At 52.6% G+C, this 20,337-nt stretch overlaps 1 protein-coding gene across 4 annotated transcripts in view; it reads left to right on the forward strand.

The window, feature by feature from the left end:
- CCDC191 (coiled-coil domain containing 191) overlaps positions 1-19,892 on the forward strand; it is an 88,545-nt gene extending 68,653 nt beyond the window's left edge. For all 4 annotated transcript variants that reach the window (XM_076053706.1, XM_076053707.1, XM_076053705.1 and 1 more), the window contains 5 exons: positions 8,707-8,808; positions 10,870-11,013; positions 15,846-15,998; positions 17,251-17,405; positions 18,226-19,892. In XM_076053706.1, the coding sequence (XP_075909821.1) occupies positions 8,707-8,808; positions 10,870-11,013; positions 15,846-15,998; positions 17,251-17,405; positions 18,226-18,358 (687 nt within the window). In that variant the 3' untranslated portion in view covers positions 18,359-19,892. The remainder of the gene's footprint in view (positions 1-8,706; positions 8,809-10,869; positions 11,014-15,845; positions 15,999-17,250; positions 17,406-18,225) is intronic.
- Positions 19,893-20,337: the final 445 nt, after the last annotated feature.

Consider the following 20,337-nt stretch of genomic DNA (forward strand, 5'->3'; position numbering starts at 1 on the left):
GGCCGAAACGTCGTTATTTTTGTTGTTTTATTTTTTTGTACCCACGTGACTTTACCGAATAGAACCAAAGAGTACGTCTCTCTCTCTCTCTCCTCCCTCCGTCCCTCCCCTCGCCTCCCTCGTTCGTCTGACCACTCCGCTCCTTCTGCTCACGACCTCCGGAATGTCCTTGGAAAGCCTCCCCCCTTCTGAATCGGTGGTGACGGCCGTGGTGGTGGTGTTGGTGGTGTTGGGGGTGTTGGTGGTGTTGGTGGTGTTGGTGGTGTTGGTCCTTGCGTTGGTCGTGGCATGATAATGAGCGGGCGGCATCGTGGCACGCTCACCGGGACATTCCCCACGGGATTTGCGATGGATTGTACGAGCACGGACACATTTTGTCGTGACGTGCGCACGCTCGCGTTGGCCGTAGCCGGCCGCGCTCGTAGTACGCGAATGCGCGCCATCTTCACCACCATCATCTGCATCACCACCATCACCGCTACCACCACTATCATCATCATCATCGCCACTATCACCACCACCACCACTATCATCATCATCTACATCACCACCATCACCACTATCACCACTACCACTATCATCATCATCCTCACTGTCACCACTACCAACATCACCATCATCTACATCATCACCATCACCGCTACCACCACTATCATCATCATCATCATCGCCACTATCACCACCACCACTATCATCATCATCATCATTGCCACTATCACCACCACCACCACTATCATCATCATCATCATCACTGTCACCACTACTAACACCACCATCACCATCATCTGCATCACCACCATCACCGCTACCACCACTATCATCATCATCATCATCGCCACTATCACCACCACCACCACTATCATCATCATCTACATCACCATCACCACTACCACTATCATCATCATCCCTGTCACCACTACCAACACCACCATCACCATCATCTGCATCACCACCATCACCGCTACCACCACTATCATCATCATCACTATCACCACTACCACCACTATCATCATCACCACCACTACCATCACCACTATCACCACTACCACCACCACTGTCACCACTGCCACCACCACTATCATCATCACCAGCACCATCATCATCGCTATCACCACTACCACCACTATCATCATCACCACCACCACCATCACCACTGCCACCACCACTATCATCATCACCAGCACCATCATCCTCACTATCACCACTACCAACATCACCATCATCTACATCATCACCATCACCGCTACCACCACTATCATCATCATCATCATGACCACCATCACCACTATCACCACTACCACCACCACTATCATCATCATCACCAACACCATCATCATCACTGTCACCAATACCATCACCACCATCACCGCTACCACCACTATCATCATCATCATCGCCACTATCACCACCACCACCACTATCATCATCATCTACATCACCACCATCACCACTATCACCACTACCACTATCATCATCATCATCACTGTCACCACTACCAACACCACCATCACCATCATCTGCATCACCACCATCACCGCTACCACCACTATCATCATCACTATCACCACTACCACCACTATCATCATCACCACCACCACCATCACCACTATCACCACTACCACCACCACTGTCACCACTACCACCACCACTATCATCATCACCAGCACCATCATCATCGCTATCACCACTATCATCATCACCACCACCACCACCATCACCACTGCCACCACCACTATCATCATCACCAGCACCATCATCCTCACTGTCACCACTACCAACATCACCATCATCTACATCATCACCATCACCGCTACCACCACTATCATCATCATCATCGCCACTATCACCACCACCACTATCATCGTCATCTACATCACCACTATCACCACTACCACTATCATCATCATCACTGTCACCACTACTAACACCACCATCACCATCATCTGCATCACCACCATCACCGCTACCACCACTATCATCATCATCATCATCGCCACTATCACCACCACCACCACTATCATCATCATCTACATCACCATCACCACTACCACTATCATCATCATCATCATCCCTGTCACCACTACCAACACCACCATCACCATCATCTGCATCACCACCATCACCGCTACCACCACTATCATCATCATCACTATCACCACTACCACCACTATCATCATCACCACCACCACCATCACCACTATCACCACTACCACCACTATCATCATCACCACCATCACCACTGCCACCACCACTATCATCATCACCAGCACCATCATCCTCACTATCACCACTACCAACATCACCATCATCTACATCATCACCATCACCGCTACCACCACTATCATCATCATCATGACCACCATCACCACTATCACCACTACCACCACCACTATCATCATCATCACCAACACCATCATCATCACTGTCACCAATACCAACACCACCATCACCATCATCATCACTGTCACCAATACCAACACCACCATCACCATCATCTACATCACCACCATCACCGCTACCACCACTATCATCATCACCACCACCACCACCATCACCACTATCACCATTACCACCACCACTATCATCACCAGCACCATCATCATCACTATCACCACCACTATCATCATCATCATCACCACCAGCACCATCATCATCACTATCACCACTACCAACACCACTATCATCATTATCATCACCACCCCTACCATCATCATTTACATCACCACCATCACTGCTGCCACCACCACTATCATCATCACCACCACCATCGTCATCATCATCTACATCACCACCATCACCACTACCACCGCTATCATGATCATCACCACTACCACCACCATCATCTACATCACCACCATGACCACTACCACCACCACTATTACCATCATCTACATCACCACCATCATCACTATCATTATCATCTACATCACTATCATCATCACCAGCACCATCATCTACATCACCACCGTCACCACTACAACCACCACTATCATCACCACCATCACCACTACCACCACCACTATCATCATCATCTACATCACCACCATCATCACTATCACCACTACCAACACCACTATCATCATTCTCATCACCACCTCCACCATCATGATCTACATCACCACCATCATCGCTGCCACCACCACTATCATCATCACCACTACCACCACCACCATCATCATCATCACCTACATCACCACCATCACCACTACCACCACCACTATCACCATCATCTACATCACCACCATCACCGCTACCACCACTACCACCACCATCATCATCATAATCTACATCACCGCTACCACCACCACTATCATCACCACCACCACCACCACAATAATAATAATAATAATCATCATCTTACATCACCACCGTCAACGCTACCACCACCACTATCGTCATTATCATCACCACCACCATCATCATCATTTACATCACCACCATCATCATAATCTACATCACCACCATCAACGCTACCACCACCACTATCATCATTATCATCATCACCACCACCATCATCATCATTTACATCACCACCATCATCATTTACATCACCACCATCACCATCATTTACATCACCACCATCACCATCATTTACATCATCACCGCTACCACCATCACCACCACCATCATCATTTATATCACCACCATCATCACCACCATCACCACTATCATCATCATCACCACCATCACCACTACCATCATCATTTCCACCATCACCACTACCATCATCATTACCACCATCATCACCATCACCACTATCATCATCTACATCACCACCATCACCACCTCATCATCACCACCACCACCTCATCAAGCCACAGAAGCTGTGCACCTTTAAGTCATCTACATTGAAAACTAATTTCTCTAATTCTTGGTGCTCGAGGTTTTAATTTGTCATCCAAGCCCCCCCAGCACCACCGCTGAGTACGGTGGACTACGCGCGGTGCGAAATAAGTTCAACATGCAGACCATGATCCACCTCATCATCACCATCACCGCCTAATCATCATCATCATCATCACCAGCTCATCACCACCATTATCCTTTCCCCGGCACCTCCGCTGAGCACGCCCGGGCTACGCGCGGTGCGAAATAAGTTCAACATGCAGACCATGATTGATCCACCTCATCATCACCATCACCATCACCGCCTAATCATCATAATCACCAGCTCATCACCATCACCACCATTATCCTTTCCCCGGCACCTCCTCTGAGCACGCTGGGCTACGCGCGGTGCGAAATAAGTTCAACATGCAGACCATGATTGATCCACCTCATCATCACCATCACCGCCTAATCATCATCATCATCACCAGCTCATCACCATCACCACCATTATCCTTTCCCCGGCACCTCCTCTGACCACGCTGGGCTACGCGCGGTGCGAAATAAGTTCAACATGCAGGCCATGATTGATCCACCTCATCATCATCATCACCGCCTAATCATCACCACCATCATCATCATGACCACCAGCTCATCGCCATCACCACCATTATCCTTTCCCCGGCACCTCCGCTGAGCACGCCCGGGCTACGCGCGGTGCGGTAAGAAGAGCGACCGGCACTACGCCACGCACGCGCTAAGCGTGACGGACGGCGATGATGGTGACCGCGGTTGAAATGATCTCGCCACGGCGCTGAGGCCCCCACCGCAATCTCCCCTTCCCGCCGCCCGGCAGTAATAGCGACGAGGGGTTAGCGGTGTCGCCCCTGCCCCCCCCCCCCCCCCCCGATACCACCCCCCCCCCCAGCCGCAGTTGAGAAGACTGCGGAAATATAAAACTAAACTAGAGCTTTTTTTAAAAAAAAAATTGATTTAAAGCTTTCGTGACTGCAGGGATTCATATTCTTGGTTTTTTTCGGTAAAGTCACCACCACGTAGAAGGGAAGCAATAAAATAAGAAAAATGTAAAACAATAAAATTCTCACGACAGTTTCGACTGCAACACAAGCAGCAATCATCATCAGGTGTGAAAACAAAAAAAATCGTTAGAATTTTATTGTTTTGTATTTTTATTTTATTGTTTCCCTTCCACGTGACTTTACCGAAAGAACCAAGAATATAAACCAGAGCTGTTTAACACGCAGCAGTAGCAGCAGTAGCAGGAGGCTTTCGCCGCCAATATTATCCGTAATGGAGGTTTTTTTTTTTCCAACGGTTTCATTTAACTCCGCTTGTGTTTGTCGCGGTCAAACCTTGTAACCAAAAGTTAGTCTCCTTCCTGCTGTCCGATCTAGTCCAAATTGTGCACACGCCGTTCTGATCCGGTGACAATGCATGCCTGTGTCAAAAATCGGCATTAAATCATCAATTAATTGCCTCCTTTCAAGCCATTGCAATTTTTTTTTATGGACGGCTTATTATTTATAAATATATATTTGTGTGTGCAGGTAAAAAAACGCCACGGTCCTTAAACTTGTTGATTCGGCACGCACACAAAAACGCAGGTGACGCACTTCTCAAAGACCGCGAGTTAAACAAAGTTTTGATTTAGAGCTCTCGTGACTGCAGGGATTCACATTCTTGGTTCTTTCGGTAAAGTCACCACCGCGTAGAAGGGAAACAATAAAGTAGTTAAAAATATAAAACAATAAAATTCTCACGACGTTTCAAACTGTAAATGTTGTGGATTCACTCTTCAACACACCGGTGGGCTAAAGTAGTGAATTAATTGTCTTTTGTCAACGTGACACTTTTTTTTTGCTGATTGGCCGTGTCGGGTGGTGGAGGGTTACGGCACATTTATAAATAACGCCATCTAACCCAAAAAACCTTTATTATGAATAATATTGGTCGCGAAAGCCTACGTGTTAAACTGACGTTTCGACTGCAACACAAGAAGCAATCATCATCAGGTGTGAAAACCACCACGTTAGAAGGGAAACAATAAAATAATAAAAATATAAAACAATAAAATTCTCACGACGTTTCGACTGCAACACAAGAAGCAATCATCAGGTGATCACCAGGTGATGATTGCTTGCGTTGCAGTCGAAACGTCGTGAGAATTTTATTGTTTTATATTTTTTATTACTTTATTGTTTCCCTTCTACGTGGTGACCTTACCGAAAGAACCAAGAATATTAAACGAAGTTGTTAATAAAACCGTTGTTTTAAAAAAAAAACCCTTTTTTTTAAGGAGTTCGTTGGGTTATATCCCGTAAATATACAACGTTTGTCGTTTAAACGCCACTCAACGCTTGCATCGCTAATCAGTAACCCAAACGGTTAATGGTTACCCACTTTAATTTATGCGCATTCATTAACGGGCCCCACCCACCTCTGGCCGTCGCACCTGATTGGCTCACAAGCTGACGACGTCAACGCCCGTCACAACTCTCTGGCTGACGCCTGATGGTGCTGCTCTTCGCCGCCGTAGAAATCGCCGTACGGAACGTCACGGCCACTCGAGTTGTAAATGTTGCTGTGGCTTTTACTCTCCGACACGCAAACACCGGCGTGTGCTCTACCAGTAACGAATTGGCCGCGTTCTGTTTTTTCCGTAACACAAAGCCTTGCCGATTGGCCGTGCCGGGTGGTTGGCGTGTTTAACGACTTACATTTACGCGATCTGACCCAACAACAAAAAAAAACCTCTATTATGAATCAACTAAAAGCTATGAACGGTATTTGTATTTATTTATTTACCAGGCAAGGCCCCACTGAACTGTACAGCTGCTTTTTTTGAGAATCGACCTGGCCCACGAGAGAGGATAGTAGCTCAACAAAGTGGGCTTATCATTATCACCATCATCATCATCATCACGTGGACATTTATAGCAACCGGCAAAATAGTCTCAACGCATCGCGATGTCGATTCAAATTGTTTGAGGCGGGGGTGGGGGGGGGAAACCGGAGGACCCGGAGAAAAATCCACGTGAGCATGGGGATAGAGAGAGAGAGAGACACGCAAACTCCAAATATAGAGGCGTTAGGGTCGGGATCGAACCCCACGAGCCTCCTGCCTACCCGGCGAGGCAGTTAACATCTCCCAGCCACCGCGGCGGCTGTGCGCCCTCATAAATAAACGCGGGTGAATAATGAGAAGTAAACGCTCCTAAACGCGGGGGCATTTTATGTTTTTCGGAGAGAAGGGAGGAGAGAGAGAGAGAGAGAGACGGGGGGGTAGAAAGAAAAAGACAAATAAACTATGATTCGCAACGAGGGAATTGTCTTGGGGGGGGGGGTGGGTGGGGGGGAGAAGCCACACCATTTGTTTCACGCGAGCAAGATGTACAATTCTCAACGATGGGCAACGGCTTATCACGGTTGCACCTGCGGGCACGTTGTTTGTATTCGCAACTCGACCCCCCACCCCCCCAGCCAGAGGCTAATTGACGACGGAGTTCGGAGACAAATCGGCCGAGTGGGGGTGGGGTCGGGGGGGTGGGGTCAGGGGGGGGTGTTGCTGCGTGGGCTCTTGTCTTGTCGCGGCCGGCAAGGCTGCGGCTGAGATCGCCCCCCACCCCCCACCCACCCCCCACCCCCCCCCCACCCACCCCCCACCCCGACGAGCCGAGTTCGAGTCCCACGCCGGCGATTATTATTATTATTACTACGGTCTGGGACCTCCCGCTAGGTCGACTCGGCCTCGATGCGTAAACATCGCTACCTGGGGGAGACAAAGGCGGCCGGGCGTGGCGCTGGCCGCCCACACGCACACACCCCCCCCTCCCCTCCCCCCCCCCCACGGTGTTCCGTGCCGACCCTATTAGGTGCTGCTCGCTAACAGCACTTGCCCCTACAGTCTGTTAAGGCTACACGGGGGATCTTTGTCTTTGTTGCGCGCTAACAGCACTTGCCCCAACACTCTGTCCAGGCTACACGGGGGATCTTTGTCTTTGTTGCGCGCTAACAGCACTTGCCCCAACAACACTCCGTCGAGGCTACACGGGGTATCTTTGTCTTTGGCGCTCACTAACAGCACTTGCCCCAATAGTCCGTTGAGGCTACATGGGATATCTTTGTCTTTGGCGCTCACTAACAGCACTTGCCGCAACAGTCCGTTGAGGCTACACGGGGGATCTTTGTCTTTGGCGCTCACTAACAGAACTTGCCCCAACAGTCCGTCAAGGCTACACGGGGGACCTTTGTCTTTGTTGCGCGCTAACAGCACTTGCCCCAACAACACTCCGTCGAGGCTACACGGGGTATCTTTGTCTTTGGCGCTCGCTAACAGCACTTGCCCCAACAACACTCCGTCGAGGCTACACGGGGTATCTTTGTCTTTGGCGCTCGCTAACAGCACTTGCCCCAACAACACTCCGTCGAGGCTACACGGGGTATCTTTGTCTTTGGCGCTCGCTAACAGCACTTGCCCCAACAACACTCCGTCGAGGCTACACGGGGGGATCTTTGTCTTTGGCTCTCTTTGTGTTCGCGGATGACCCGGGTTCGATTCCCGCTCACGGACCCCCAACACCACCGGTGACGACTATCCGAACCGGTCCCGGGCCTCCCCCCCCCCCCCCCCCCCCCCCCCTGGGTCGACTCGGCCTCGAATGAGTAACCCGGCGCGGTGCGTTGGTGAACATCGCCACTTGGGGGAGACAAAGGCGGCCGGGCGTGGCGCTGGCCACCCACGGCATGCATGGGGCACAGCTCGCGAGCGGCGTCAGCCCCGAACAGCATGCCGAGGCCATCCCGGGTGGGGCGGCGGGGGGGAGGGGGGAACAATTTGTCTTTGTTTTCCCGGCACAGACGCAAATGCGGGCGCTGGAAGAGGAGAAGCAGCGCGGTGAGGAGTCTGAGAGGAGGGCGGAGGCGGAGAGACGGAAGGAGGAGACACGGTCACGGAAGCTGGTGAGGCCGTTCCCCACACGCGCGCGCAGTGGCTTATCTAAGCTTCGCAGACGCTTGCGGGCAGTTGCCCTTTAAAATATATATATTAATATATTTGCAGCATGTGAATGTGTATTCGTATCATGTAAATAAATATAGGCAGTGTCATCCGGTCGGCGCTATCCCGTCGCGTCGCGGGACCAAGAAATCGGGCGGAACGGCGGAAAGCCTTCGTGTCGGAGAACGTCGACCCGCGGAAGCGGATGTGGCAGAGCTACCTCTGAGAGCCCTTCTTCTTCGTCTTCTTCTTCAGCCTCTTCATCTTCTTCCTCTTCTTCCTCTTCTTCTTATTCTTATTCTTCCTCTTCGTCTTCTTCGTCTTCTTCGTCTTCTTCTTCTTCCTCTTCTTATTCTTCGTCTTCTTCGTCTTCTTCTTCATCTTCTTCATATTCATCATCTTCTTCTTCGTCTTCCTCTTCTTCTTCGTCTTCATCTTCTTCCTCTTCATCTTCTTCTTCTATTTCTTCTTCTTCCTCTTCCTCCTCCTCCTCCTCCCCCTCCTCCTCCTCTTCTTCTAGTGACTGCTGGTCAACACACAGTAGAGGGGGCAGCACTTCCTGTTGGAGATCGGCCCACGGAAGTGGATATCACAGAGCTATCTCTGAGTTTTCTCTTTCTTAAGTGACCTCTGGTCCACACACAGTAGAGGGGGCAGCACTTCCTGTTAGAGATCGGCCCACGGAAAGCGGATAACGCTGAGCTACATCTGAGATCCCTTCTTCGAGTGTCCTCTGACTCACACAGACAGTACGTGTTGGTCAAAGTGATATTTAATTAATTATGAAACATGTCGGGTCAGATAAACTTTTATTTTGATTTTCTTTTTACCAAGTAAGGCCCAGTGAGCTAAGCGAACTGGCCATCACAAATTATAGCTCAACGAAGTGGCCCATCATCATGATCCTGTGGATATTTAAAACAGCAGCTAAATATTCTATAAGCACGATGTTGATTCTACACGTGGAGGGGAAAACCAGAGGAACACGGAGAAAATTCCACGTGGCCACGGGTAGAGAGAGAGAGAGACACGCAAACTCCAAATATGTTCAACTAAACAATTGTTTTATTTTACCAAGTAAGGCCCCCACTAAATAACGCAGCTTATTTTCAGAAGCGACGTTGCCATCACAAATGATAGCCCACCATCACGTGGACACTTTTATCAGCCGAATACTCTTTAAACGCATCTTGCTAAATGTGCAGGTAAAAAAGCGGAGGACCCGGAGAAAAATCCACACCGACCATGGGGGCTGAGAGAGAGAGAGAGAGACAGAGAGAGACGCGCGATTTCCGAATATACATCAGGCGGCGTCAGGGTCGGGACCAAACCCACGACCTCCTGTATATCAGGCGAGGTGGTAAACATCTCCTAGCCACTGTGATGATGAGGAGACGCAGACACCAAATATACAGCAGCAGGCGTCGTCAGGGTCGGGATCGAACCGTCGACCTCCTGTATGCCAGGCGAGGTAGTCAACATCTCACCACCTAGATGATGATGATGAGAGAGAGAGAGACACGCAAACTCCAAATATACAGCAGCAGCAGCAGGCATCAGGGTTGTGATCGAACCGTCGACCTCCTGTATACCAGGCGAGGTAGTTAACATCTCCTAGCCACTGTGATGATAATGATGAGAGAGAGAGACACACGCAAACTCCAAATATACAGCAGCAGGCGGCGTCAGGGTCGGGATCGAACCGTCGACCTCCTGCACACCAGGCGAGGGAGTCAACATCTCCTAGCCACCGTGTTGCCCCCGGATGAGCGAGCGCTATGATTGATGTTGCCATCGTCGTCGTTATCGTCGTTACGCACACGGCCACGGCCGCCGCCGCTGCCACTTTCATTTATATTTCTTTCCGTTCTCCGTTGCGCCTCGCCTGAGTGCGAGCGGCGGATCTATCTATCTATTTATTTATTTTTTCCGCTTGCACGTCCGTGAGACGGAGAGCTCGGCATTCCCATCGGATTTCTCCCGGGAAGGAAAAACGACGCCCCCCGATTCTGATTCGCCCGCAGAGGGCGGAGGAGCAGGCCCGCCGGGCGGAGCGCCGGAGCCGGCTGGAGGAGCGGGCCGATGGCCACCGCCGGCGCCGCCTGCTGCTGCGCCTCGGCCTGGGGCCGCTGGCGCTGCTGGTGCAGCACGCGCGGGACAGCTGGCGGGTGAGAGGAGTGGGCGGAGCCAGCGCCGTGCCCCGCCCCCCGCCCCGCCCCGCCCCGCCCCCCACACACACAGCTCCGCCCACATGCCACACCCACCCCCCCCGTCACAGTCGCGGGGCCTTCGAGCAACGGTGGGAGGGGGCCGCGGTCGCTATGAGATGTTGACTCCCTCGCCTGGTGTGCGGGGAGTCGTGGGTTCAATCCTGACCCTGATGACGCCTGCTGCTGTATATTTGGAGTTTGCGTGTCTCTCTCTCTCATCATCATCATCACGGTGGCTCGGAGATGTTAACTACCTCGCCTGGTGTGCAGGAGGTCGTGGGTTCGATCACGACCCTGACGATGCCTGCTGTATATTTGGAGTTTGCGTGTCTCTCTCTCTCATCATCATCACGGTGGCTAGGAGATGTTAACTACCTCGCCTGGTATACAGGAGGTCGTGGGTTCGATCCCGACCCTGACGATGCCTGCTGCTGTATATTTGGAGTTTGCGTGTCTCTCTCATCATCATCACGGTGGCTAGGAGATGTTAACTACCTCGCCTGGTATACAGGAGGTCGTGGGTTCGATCCCGACCCTGACGACGCCTGCTGCTGCTGTATATTTGGGGTTTGCGTGTCTCTCTCTCCCCGCCGCCACCCCCTGGTCGAAAGCGATAGCTCAACGAAGCTGCTTATCACGTGGAAACGTACAGCGGCCAGATACTTCGAACGGCCAAGGGATCGAAATGCACGTAGATTCTCAATGTGGGGAGGGGCAAAACCCAGAGGGCCCGTAGGGAAATCCACACCACCACCACCACCGAGAGAAGAGAGAGAGAGACACGCAAACTCCAAATATACAACCAGCATCAGGGTTGGGATCGAACCCACGACCTCCTGTATACCAGGCGAGGTAGTTAACATCTCATAGCCACCGTGATGATGATGATGAGAGAGAAAACGCAAACTCCAAATATACAGCAGCAGCAGGCGTCATCAGGGTCGGGATCGAACCCACGACCTCCTGTATACCAGTCGAGGTAGTTAACATCTCCTAGCCACCGTGATGATGATGATGATGAGAGAGAAAACGCAAACTCCAAATATACAGCAGCAGGCATCGTCAGAGTAGAGATCGAACCCACGACCTCCTGTATACCAGTCGAGATGGTTAACATCTCCTAGCCACCGTGATGATGATGAGAGAGAGAGACAACACGCAAACTAAAAATATACAACCGGCATCAGGGTCGGGATCGAACCGTCGGCCTCCTGTATACCAGGCGAGGTAGTTAACATCTCCACGCAGAGAGAGAGAGAGACACGGAAACTCCACATATACAGCCGGCATCAGGGTCGGGATCAAACCCACGACCTCCTGCGTATGCCAGGCCTCCTTTGGCCCATCCCCACCGACCCCCGTCCAGAATCCTGAGAGCCTCTAACCTGCCATCACCAATGTTTCACGATGTGCAGCGTGCTTAAAAAAAAAACGTGAACGCTCCCGAGAATTTGCAACGGTACCAGCAAAAAAGAGATATGCTGCCTCAGGGCTCTGCGGACCACCTGGACAGGATTCCAGGCGAACAAGTGGCTTTTAAAATCTATTTAAACACATATCTCGTCTTGATCTAAAGCTTTCGTGACTGCAGTGATTCATATTTTTTTTCCCTTCAACGTGACTTTGCCGAAAGAACCAAGAATATACATATCTCGTCGTGTTTGCGGTGCGTTATCATCCGTTTATTTTTCCCCGTTGAAAAACGACAGTCCCGTGTTACGTGTTACCATTGTTTTTCGAAGCACCCTGTATAGAGGCGCGGGGGAGAGTAGCAGACCGACAACAACGAAAACAACCTGGGGGGCTGATACGCGGGCAACTTGAACGAGTTGAAGGGAGGTAGCGGCGGGGGGCAGGTATCGTGGCTTAGCGCTTTAAACGGCTGAATGTCGGACACGCACGGGGCTGTGTACAAATCCCCCTGTCGGACCGGACTGACGTTCTCCATTTGTCCGTCGCACGATCGCAACTCCGCGCTGTGTCGGGGATTACGTTGGGGAGATTGGATGGCGGGCGGAGGGGGGCTGGAAGGGGGGGTGGGTAGGGTGCTGGGGGAGGGAGTGCAAGCGTTGCAGGCAGGGCATGCGCTGAATCGCAGACAGCTCGTTGCCCGGCACTTTTGGCACGGCCGTAAACACTCGCTCTGCCGCCCGCTCTCTCCCTCTCGCTCGCTGTCTCTTTCGCTCTCTCACTCACTCACTCTCTCTTTCGCTCTCTCACTATCGCTCTCTCTCTCTCGCTCTCTCTCGCTCTCTCTCTCGCTCTCTCTTTCACTCTCTCATTCTCGCTCTCTCTCGCTCTCTCTCACTCTCTCTCTCTCGTTCTCTCACTCACTCACTCTCTCTCGCCCTCTCACTCACTCTCTCTCGCCCTCTCACTCTCTCGCTCTCTCTCACTCACACACTCTCTCTCGCCCTCTCACTCTCTCTCTCGTTCTCTCACTCACTCACTCTCTCTCACTCACTATCTCGCTCACTCTCTCGCTCTCTCTCACTCGCTCTCTCTCTCGCTCTCTCTCTCACTCACTCACTTTCTCTCGCTCTCTCTCTTGCTTTCTATCGCTCTCTCGCTCTCTCACTCTCTCTCTCACTCACTCTCTCGCTCACTCTCTCGCTCTCTCTCACTCGCTCTCTCGCTCTCTCTCTCACTCACTCACTTTCTCTCGCTCTCTCTCTTGCTTTCTCTCGCTCTCTCGCTCTCTCACTCTCTCTCGCTCTCTCTCTCGCTCTCTGTCTCGCTCTCACTCACTCTCGCTCTCTCTTGCTCTCTCTCGCTCTCTCTCTCTCGCTCTCTCTCTCTCGCCCTCTCTCGCTCTCTCTCACTCTCTCTTGCTCTCTCTCTTGCTCTCTCTCTCGCCCTCTCTCTCTCGCTCTCTCACTCACTCACTCTCTCTCGCTCTCTCTCGCTCTCTCACTCACCCACTCTCTCTCTCTCTTGCTCTCGCCCTCTCTCTCTCTCGCTCTCTCACTCACCCACTCTCTCTCGCTCCCTCTCTCTCTTGCTCTCGCCCTCTCTCTCTCTCGCTCTCTCACTCACTCTCTCTCGCTCTCTCTCGCTCTCTCTCTCGCCCTCTCTCGCTCTCTCTCTTGCTCTCGCTCCCTCTCTCTCGCTCTCTCCCTCTCTCGCTCGCTTTCTCTCTGGCTCACTCTCTCTCGCTCTCTCTCGCTCCTTTTTCCCGGGCGGTGTGCCACGGGGGTACAAGCGCCTCCGTGATTGTGCACCGTGCGTGCGTGCTTGCGTCCGCGGGGAGTGGCGGTGCTGCTGCGGTTAGCGCGCTGCGCTTAAGAACCCCGGCAGAGTCCCGAGTTAAATTCCCGCTCACGGACACCACCGACGCCGGCGATTATCTGAAATGGTCCTGGGCCTTCCCTAGGGCGACTCAGCCTAAACTAAACTATTTTTATTTTACCAGCTAAGGTCCCACTGAGCTACGCATTTTTTTCAGAAGCGACCCGGCAACAAATGAAAGCGCAACTAAGTGGCCTTATCATCATCACGTGGACATTTGTGGTGGGAAAATAGTCCGAACGCACGTTGGTACTAAATATGGGGGGGGGGGGGGGGGGAAACCGGATTACCCGGAGAAAAATTCACGCGACCACAGAGAGAGAGAGAGACACGCAAACTCCAAATACACAGCAGGCATCAGGGTCAGGATCAAACCCACGACCTGCTGTATACCCGGCGAGGTAGTTAACATCTCCTAGCCACCGTGATGATGATGATGATGAGAGAGACACGCAAACTCCAAATATACAGCAAGAGGCATCAGGGTCAGGATCAAACCCACGTACCTCCTGCACACCAGGCGAGGTAGTTAACATATCCTAGCCACCATGATGATGATAATGATGAGAGAGAGAGAGACACGCAAACTCCAAATATACAGCAGCAGGCATCAGGGTCAGGATCAAACCCACGACCTCCTGTATACCAGGCGAGGTAGTTAACATCTCCTTGCCACCGTGATGACGACGAGAGAGAGAGACACGCAAACTCCAAATACACAGCAGGCATCAGGGTCAGGATCAAACCCACGTACCTCCTGCACACCAGGCGAGGTAGTTAACATCTCCTAGCCACCATGATGATGATGATGAGAGAGAGACACGCAAACTCCAAATACACAGCAGGCATCAGGGTCAGGATCGAACCCACGTACCTCCTGCACACCAGGCGAGGTAGTCAACATCTCCTAGCCACCGCTTTGGGTTTTGTTTCTCGAGTACTCAACCCGTTAAAGCAAACCGCGCGAACTTGAAGCCATTCGTGTGCTGCTGTTGGTGTGTCCCTGCTGCTGCTGCTGCTGCTGCAAGTTTGTGTCCCCCGTGTGCCCCCCGCGTGCCCCCCGCGTGCCCCCCGTGTGCCCCCCGTGTGCCCCCCGTGTGCCCCCCTCGTGTCCCCCTCGTGCCCCCCTCGTGTCCCCCTCGTGTCCCCCTCGTGTCCCCCTCGTGTCCCCCTTGTGCCCCCCTCGTGTCCCCCTTGTGCCCCCCTCGTGTCCCCCTTGTGCCCCCCTCGTGTCCCCCTCGTGTCCCCCGTGTGCCCCCCTTGTGCCCCCCTCGTGTCCCCCTCGTGTCCCCCTCGTGTCCCCCTCGTGTCCCCCGTGTGCCCCCCTCGTGCCCCCCTTGTGCCCCCCTCGTGTCCCCCTCGTGTCCCCCTCGTGTCCCCCTTGTGCCCCCCTCGTGTCCCCCTTGTGCCCCCCTCGTGTCCCCCTCGTGTCCCCCTCGTGTCCCCCCGCACGCACGATCTCTCGCCCCCCCCTCGCCCCCCCCCCTCTCTCCACACCCCAGGCGGCGCAGCAGCACCACCGGCTCTCGGTGCTCCGTGCCTTCGCCCTGGCATGGAGCGGAGCCGCTGGCGACGCCGCCCGGGAGAGGGAGCGCCGGGCGGCGAGCCTCCACTCGCGCCACTCGCAGGGGAGGGCCTTCACCACCTGGATGGAGGTACCGGGGGGGGGGGGCGTGGGGGGGGGGTCGGGCGGCACTTCGACGGCCAGGGGCCCCGAGCGTTGTTGCACGCCGGCGTCACAGGTGCGTTGGTTGACTTCGGATAACCCGAGCGGTTACGGGTATCCATTGCGGTTTATATGGACACGGTAACCACACCACCGCCAGCACCCACCACCCACCCCCCATCATCATCATCCCCTATGGTCGTGGCGCCTGATTGGCTAGCAAGTAGAGGGCGTCGCATTCATCGCAGCCCGGGGATTTGTGACCGAAAGAGGCTGGAGGATTTGTCCACGACTCCTCTGGCTGCAGCCTGATGATGCCGGTTGTTTGTTGTTGTTGTTGTTGTTGTTTTGTTGTTGTCGTTGTTGTTGTTGTTGTCGTAATCACCGGCCGCAACGTCACGGCGGTTCGAGTTGTAAATGTTGTTGTGGGTTTACTCTCCAACACACAAATTGGTCGTGTGCTGAACTAACAACGAGAGACACGCAAACTCGAAAAATACAGCAGCAGGCGTCAGGGTCGGGATTGAACCCCGACCTCCTGCATGCCACGCGAGGTAGTCAACATCTCTGAGCCACCGTGATGATGATGAGAGAGAGAGAGACACGCAAACTGCAAATACACAGCAGGCATCGTCAGGTTTGGGATCTAACCCACGAACTCCTGTATACCAGGCGAGATAGTTAACATCTCCTAACCACCGTGATGATGATGATGAGAGAGAGAGACACGCAAACTCCACATATACAGCAGCAGCAGGCATCGTCAGGGTCGGAATCAAATCTACGACCTGCTGCGTACCAGGCGAGGGAGTTAACATCTCCTAGCCACCGTGATGATGATGAGAGAGAGAGACACGCAAACTCCAAATATACAGCAGCAGGCATCGTCAGGGTCGGGATCGAACCCACGACCTCCTGTACACCAGGCGAGGTAGTTAACATCTCCTAGCCACCGTGATGATGATGATGATGAGAGAGAGAGAGACACGCAAACTCCAAATATACAGCAGCAGCAGGCATCGTCAGGGTCGGAATCAAATCTACGACCTGCTGCGTACCAGGCGAGGTAGTTAACATCTCCTAGCCACGGTGGCGCCCCCTCCCTACCACCACCCCCCACCCCCCCGCCGCCACGACGATGCGAAAGAGTCACTCAAAAACTCCCATTTGTTGCGTGATCCCTCCACCACCACCACCACCACCCCCGCTCCCCCCCCCCCCCCCCCCCCGTCGACTGGCAGTACGTGGGCAGCTTGAGACGCGCGGAGGAGGAGGCTTCTGGGACACACGGCAGGAAGCTCGTGGAGAGGGCCTTCCGTGCCTGGCGTGCCGTCGCCACGCAGGAGAGGCGGGCGCTGTGGGAAAAGGAGCAGGCCGCCGTGGGACACGCCGACAGGTGACGAGGTTCTCCGCAAGCCATCTGGCCACCACGGGAGATTCGTTCCCGAGGCCATCCACGCACATATGCGAACACAGAGACAAAAATTCAGCCGAGGGGGATGGATTCTGGCTTAGCAATCATTGGAAGGATTCGATGAACCATCTCGGGTCTTAATTGATTGTTCACGCTCACGGTGGGCTTTCAGACAGCGTGCATTAAAATTTTTCGTCTCTCCCCTCCTCTTTTCCGAACATAGATGGACTCGTCCATCTGAAACAAACCGGCAAATCGCTCTCCGTGGTGCTAACGTTAAGAAGAAAAAAAACGCCGCTTTTTTCCAAATTTTCTTTGCTGTGGTTTTGAACACCTGACGATGATTGCTTGTGCTGCAGTCGAAACGTCGTGAGAATTTAATTGTTTTATATATATATATTTTTTTTAAAAAATTATTTTATTGTTTCCCTTCTAACGTGGCGGCGACTTTTTTCCGAAAGGACCAAGGATGTGTTTACATGCGTGTCCCCCTCGCCCAGTGCGCGGGAGGTCGCGCGTCCGATTGCCGACCCTGACGACGCCTCTATTTGGCGAGATGTTAACTACCTCTCCGGGTACACGGGAGCTCGACTCGGACCGCGAATGAGTACCCGACGCGGTGTGTAAACACCGCCGCTCGGAACACAAGGGGCGGCCGGGCGGGCGGGCGGGCGGGCGGGCGGGCGTGGTTGCTCGCTAAAGGCGCTTGCCCCTGCAGGTCAACGTGGAGGGGGGCTGGCTACAAGGGCGGCGATCCTTTGTCAGCGACGTTTCGTTCCGTTTGTCGCCGCGCGCCGTCCAGGCGGCGCTCGTATCGGGCCCTCGCGGCCTGGCGACGGCTCCCGGCGTTGGCGCGGCAAGCGAGGGAGCGGGAGGCGAGGCTTGCCGAGATGCGGAGGAAGGTGGCGCAGCTGCTGCCAGACTTCCGCTCGTAGTGACGACGATCGGGCGCGGGGAAGGAGTACCCCCACCCCACCACCCCCACCCCACCCCCGGGGGGGGGGGCCCCCGGCGATCCTCCGAAAGCTGTTGAACGAAAAGCGATTTTGGGCTGCGGGCAAAGCGGGACCGCCCCGACAACCCCCTGCCGTGCAGCCCGCTTTGCTCGGTTAGCGACCCGGCTCTCGCAATTGATGGCTCCGTCACCGTCATCGTCATCGCCGCCAGGGAATTTATAGCATCGGGACCGCTCCCGATATGATTTTTTTGCCACTGATGCCAGCCGGTTGCTGGGAATCGAAATCCGGTCACTGAGTTTACTGGCCCAGCGCCCAGACCACCGCATCGCAACATTACAAAAAATGTTTTTTTTTTATATATATATACGGGGGGTGTTTACATTATGAGACCTCCTTTGCCAGAAACAAGGAGGTCTCATAATGTAAATGCTCACCCCGTGCCCTCACTACTCTGATAGTGGCGCTGTTTTTGAGTTGTACGCCTTTTGGCGTCTTCTGGTCCAACACCAGTGGAGATTAAGGGCTCTAAGAAAAGCCGTCTTGGGTGTGGACCAATCAAATTCAAGGACAGTGCTAATATTATTATCAGAGTTGTCGTCTTTTTTGTTTGCATTCTGACTGCTTGTGTTGTGGTTTTTGCAAACATGATGCCTTGAATAAAGGTGTCAGTTTTTGTGCCAGTTAAAAGGGTTAAACCTATTCCTATATACGGGGGGTGGTTAAGAAAATATAAAAAAAAACACGCGCGAACATTTCCGAGGATTCGCGACAACAGCGCGCGAGAGAGACGCGCTGCCTCCGGGCCCTGGGATCCACCTGGGGAAGATTCCAGGCGGAGACTTCGACGGTGACGGCCAACACCGTGACTTTACCGAAAGAGATAAGAATATATGAATTGCTGCAGTCACGAAAGCTTTAAATCAAAATTTAAGCGGGAGACCCTTTGGCCTTTTGACGCTAATTAACGTTACATTTTTTTTTTTTGTTATTTGAAGCTTTCGCGACTTGCGGCGATTCATATTCTTCTTTCCGTGAAGTCACGCAGATAGAAAATCAAGTGAAAAAAATGATTAAATGAAGTATATGTTAAACGTTTTTTTTTATTTTTTATTTAAAGCTTTCGTGACTGAAGGGATTCATATTCTTGGTTCTTTCGGTAAAGTCACCACGTAGAACAATTAAAATAATAAAAATATAAAACAATAAAATTCTCACGACGTTTCGACTGCAACACAAGAAGCAATCATCATCAGGTGTGAAAACCAGAGCAAGAAAATTTGAAAAAAAAAATGTTCTTGCTGTGGTTTTCACACCTGATGATGATTGCTCGTGTTGCAGTCGAAACGTCGTGAGAATGTTATTGTTTTATATTTTTATTATTTTATTGTTTCCCTTCTACGCGGTGACTTTACCGAAAGAACCAAGAAGATGTTACATTTATTGTCATGTTTACGGTGTCGTATTGTCCGCCCCCTTTTTTTCCCCCATTAAAAACTACAGTCCCATGTAAGTTGTTGACACTTTTTGGTTTTTAAGCGCCCCCTGTATTAGCTGTTTCTTTTTTTTATCATACCCGGTAAGTGCCCGCCGGGCTGCCGTGCGGCGATTTTGCTCAGGCGCGACCCGACTTTCGCAAATGATGGCTCAACGAGGTGGCGTGCCACCACCACCATCATCACCATCATCGCCATCATCGCCATCATCACCATCATCACCATCATCGCCATCATCATCATCATCGCCATCATCACCATCGCCACCACCACCACCATCATCACCATCATCGTCATCATCATCATCGCCATCATCGTCATCATCGCCATCATCGCCATCATCGCCATCATCACCATCATCGCCATCATCACCATCATCGCCATCATCACCATCATCAGCTCCAGCCAGGGCCCAACTGGGGGCAATAGCGGGTCCGGCCTGTTCCAAGTCGGACTCCCGTG

The sequence above is a fragment of the Petromyzon marinus genome, chromosome 62, assembly GCF_048934315.1.
Source record: "Petromyzon marinus isolate PM22_M1 ecotype Great Lakes invasive population chromosome 62, UKy_Petmar_22M1.pri1.0, whole genome shotgun sequence".
Lineage (NCBI taxonomy): Eukaryota > Metazoa > Chordata > Hyperoartia > Petromyzontiformes > Petromyzontidae > Petromyzon > Petromyzon marinus.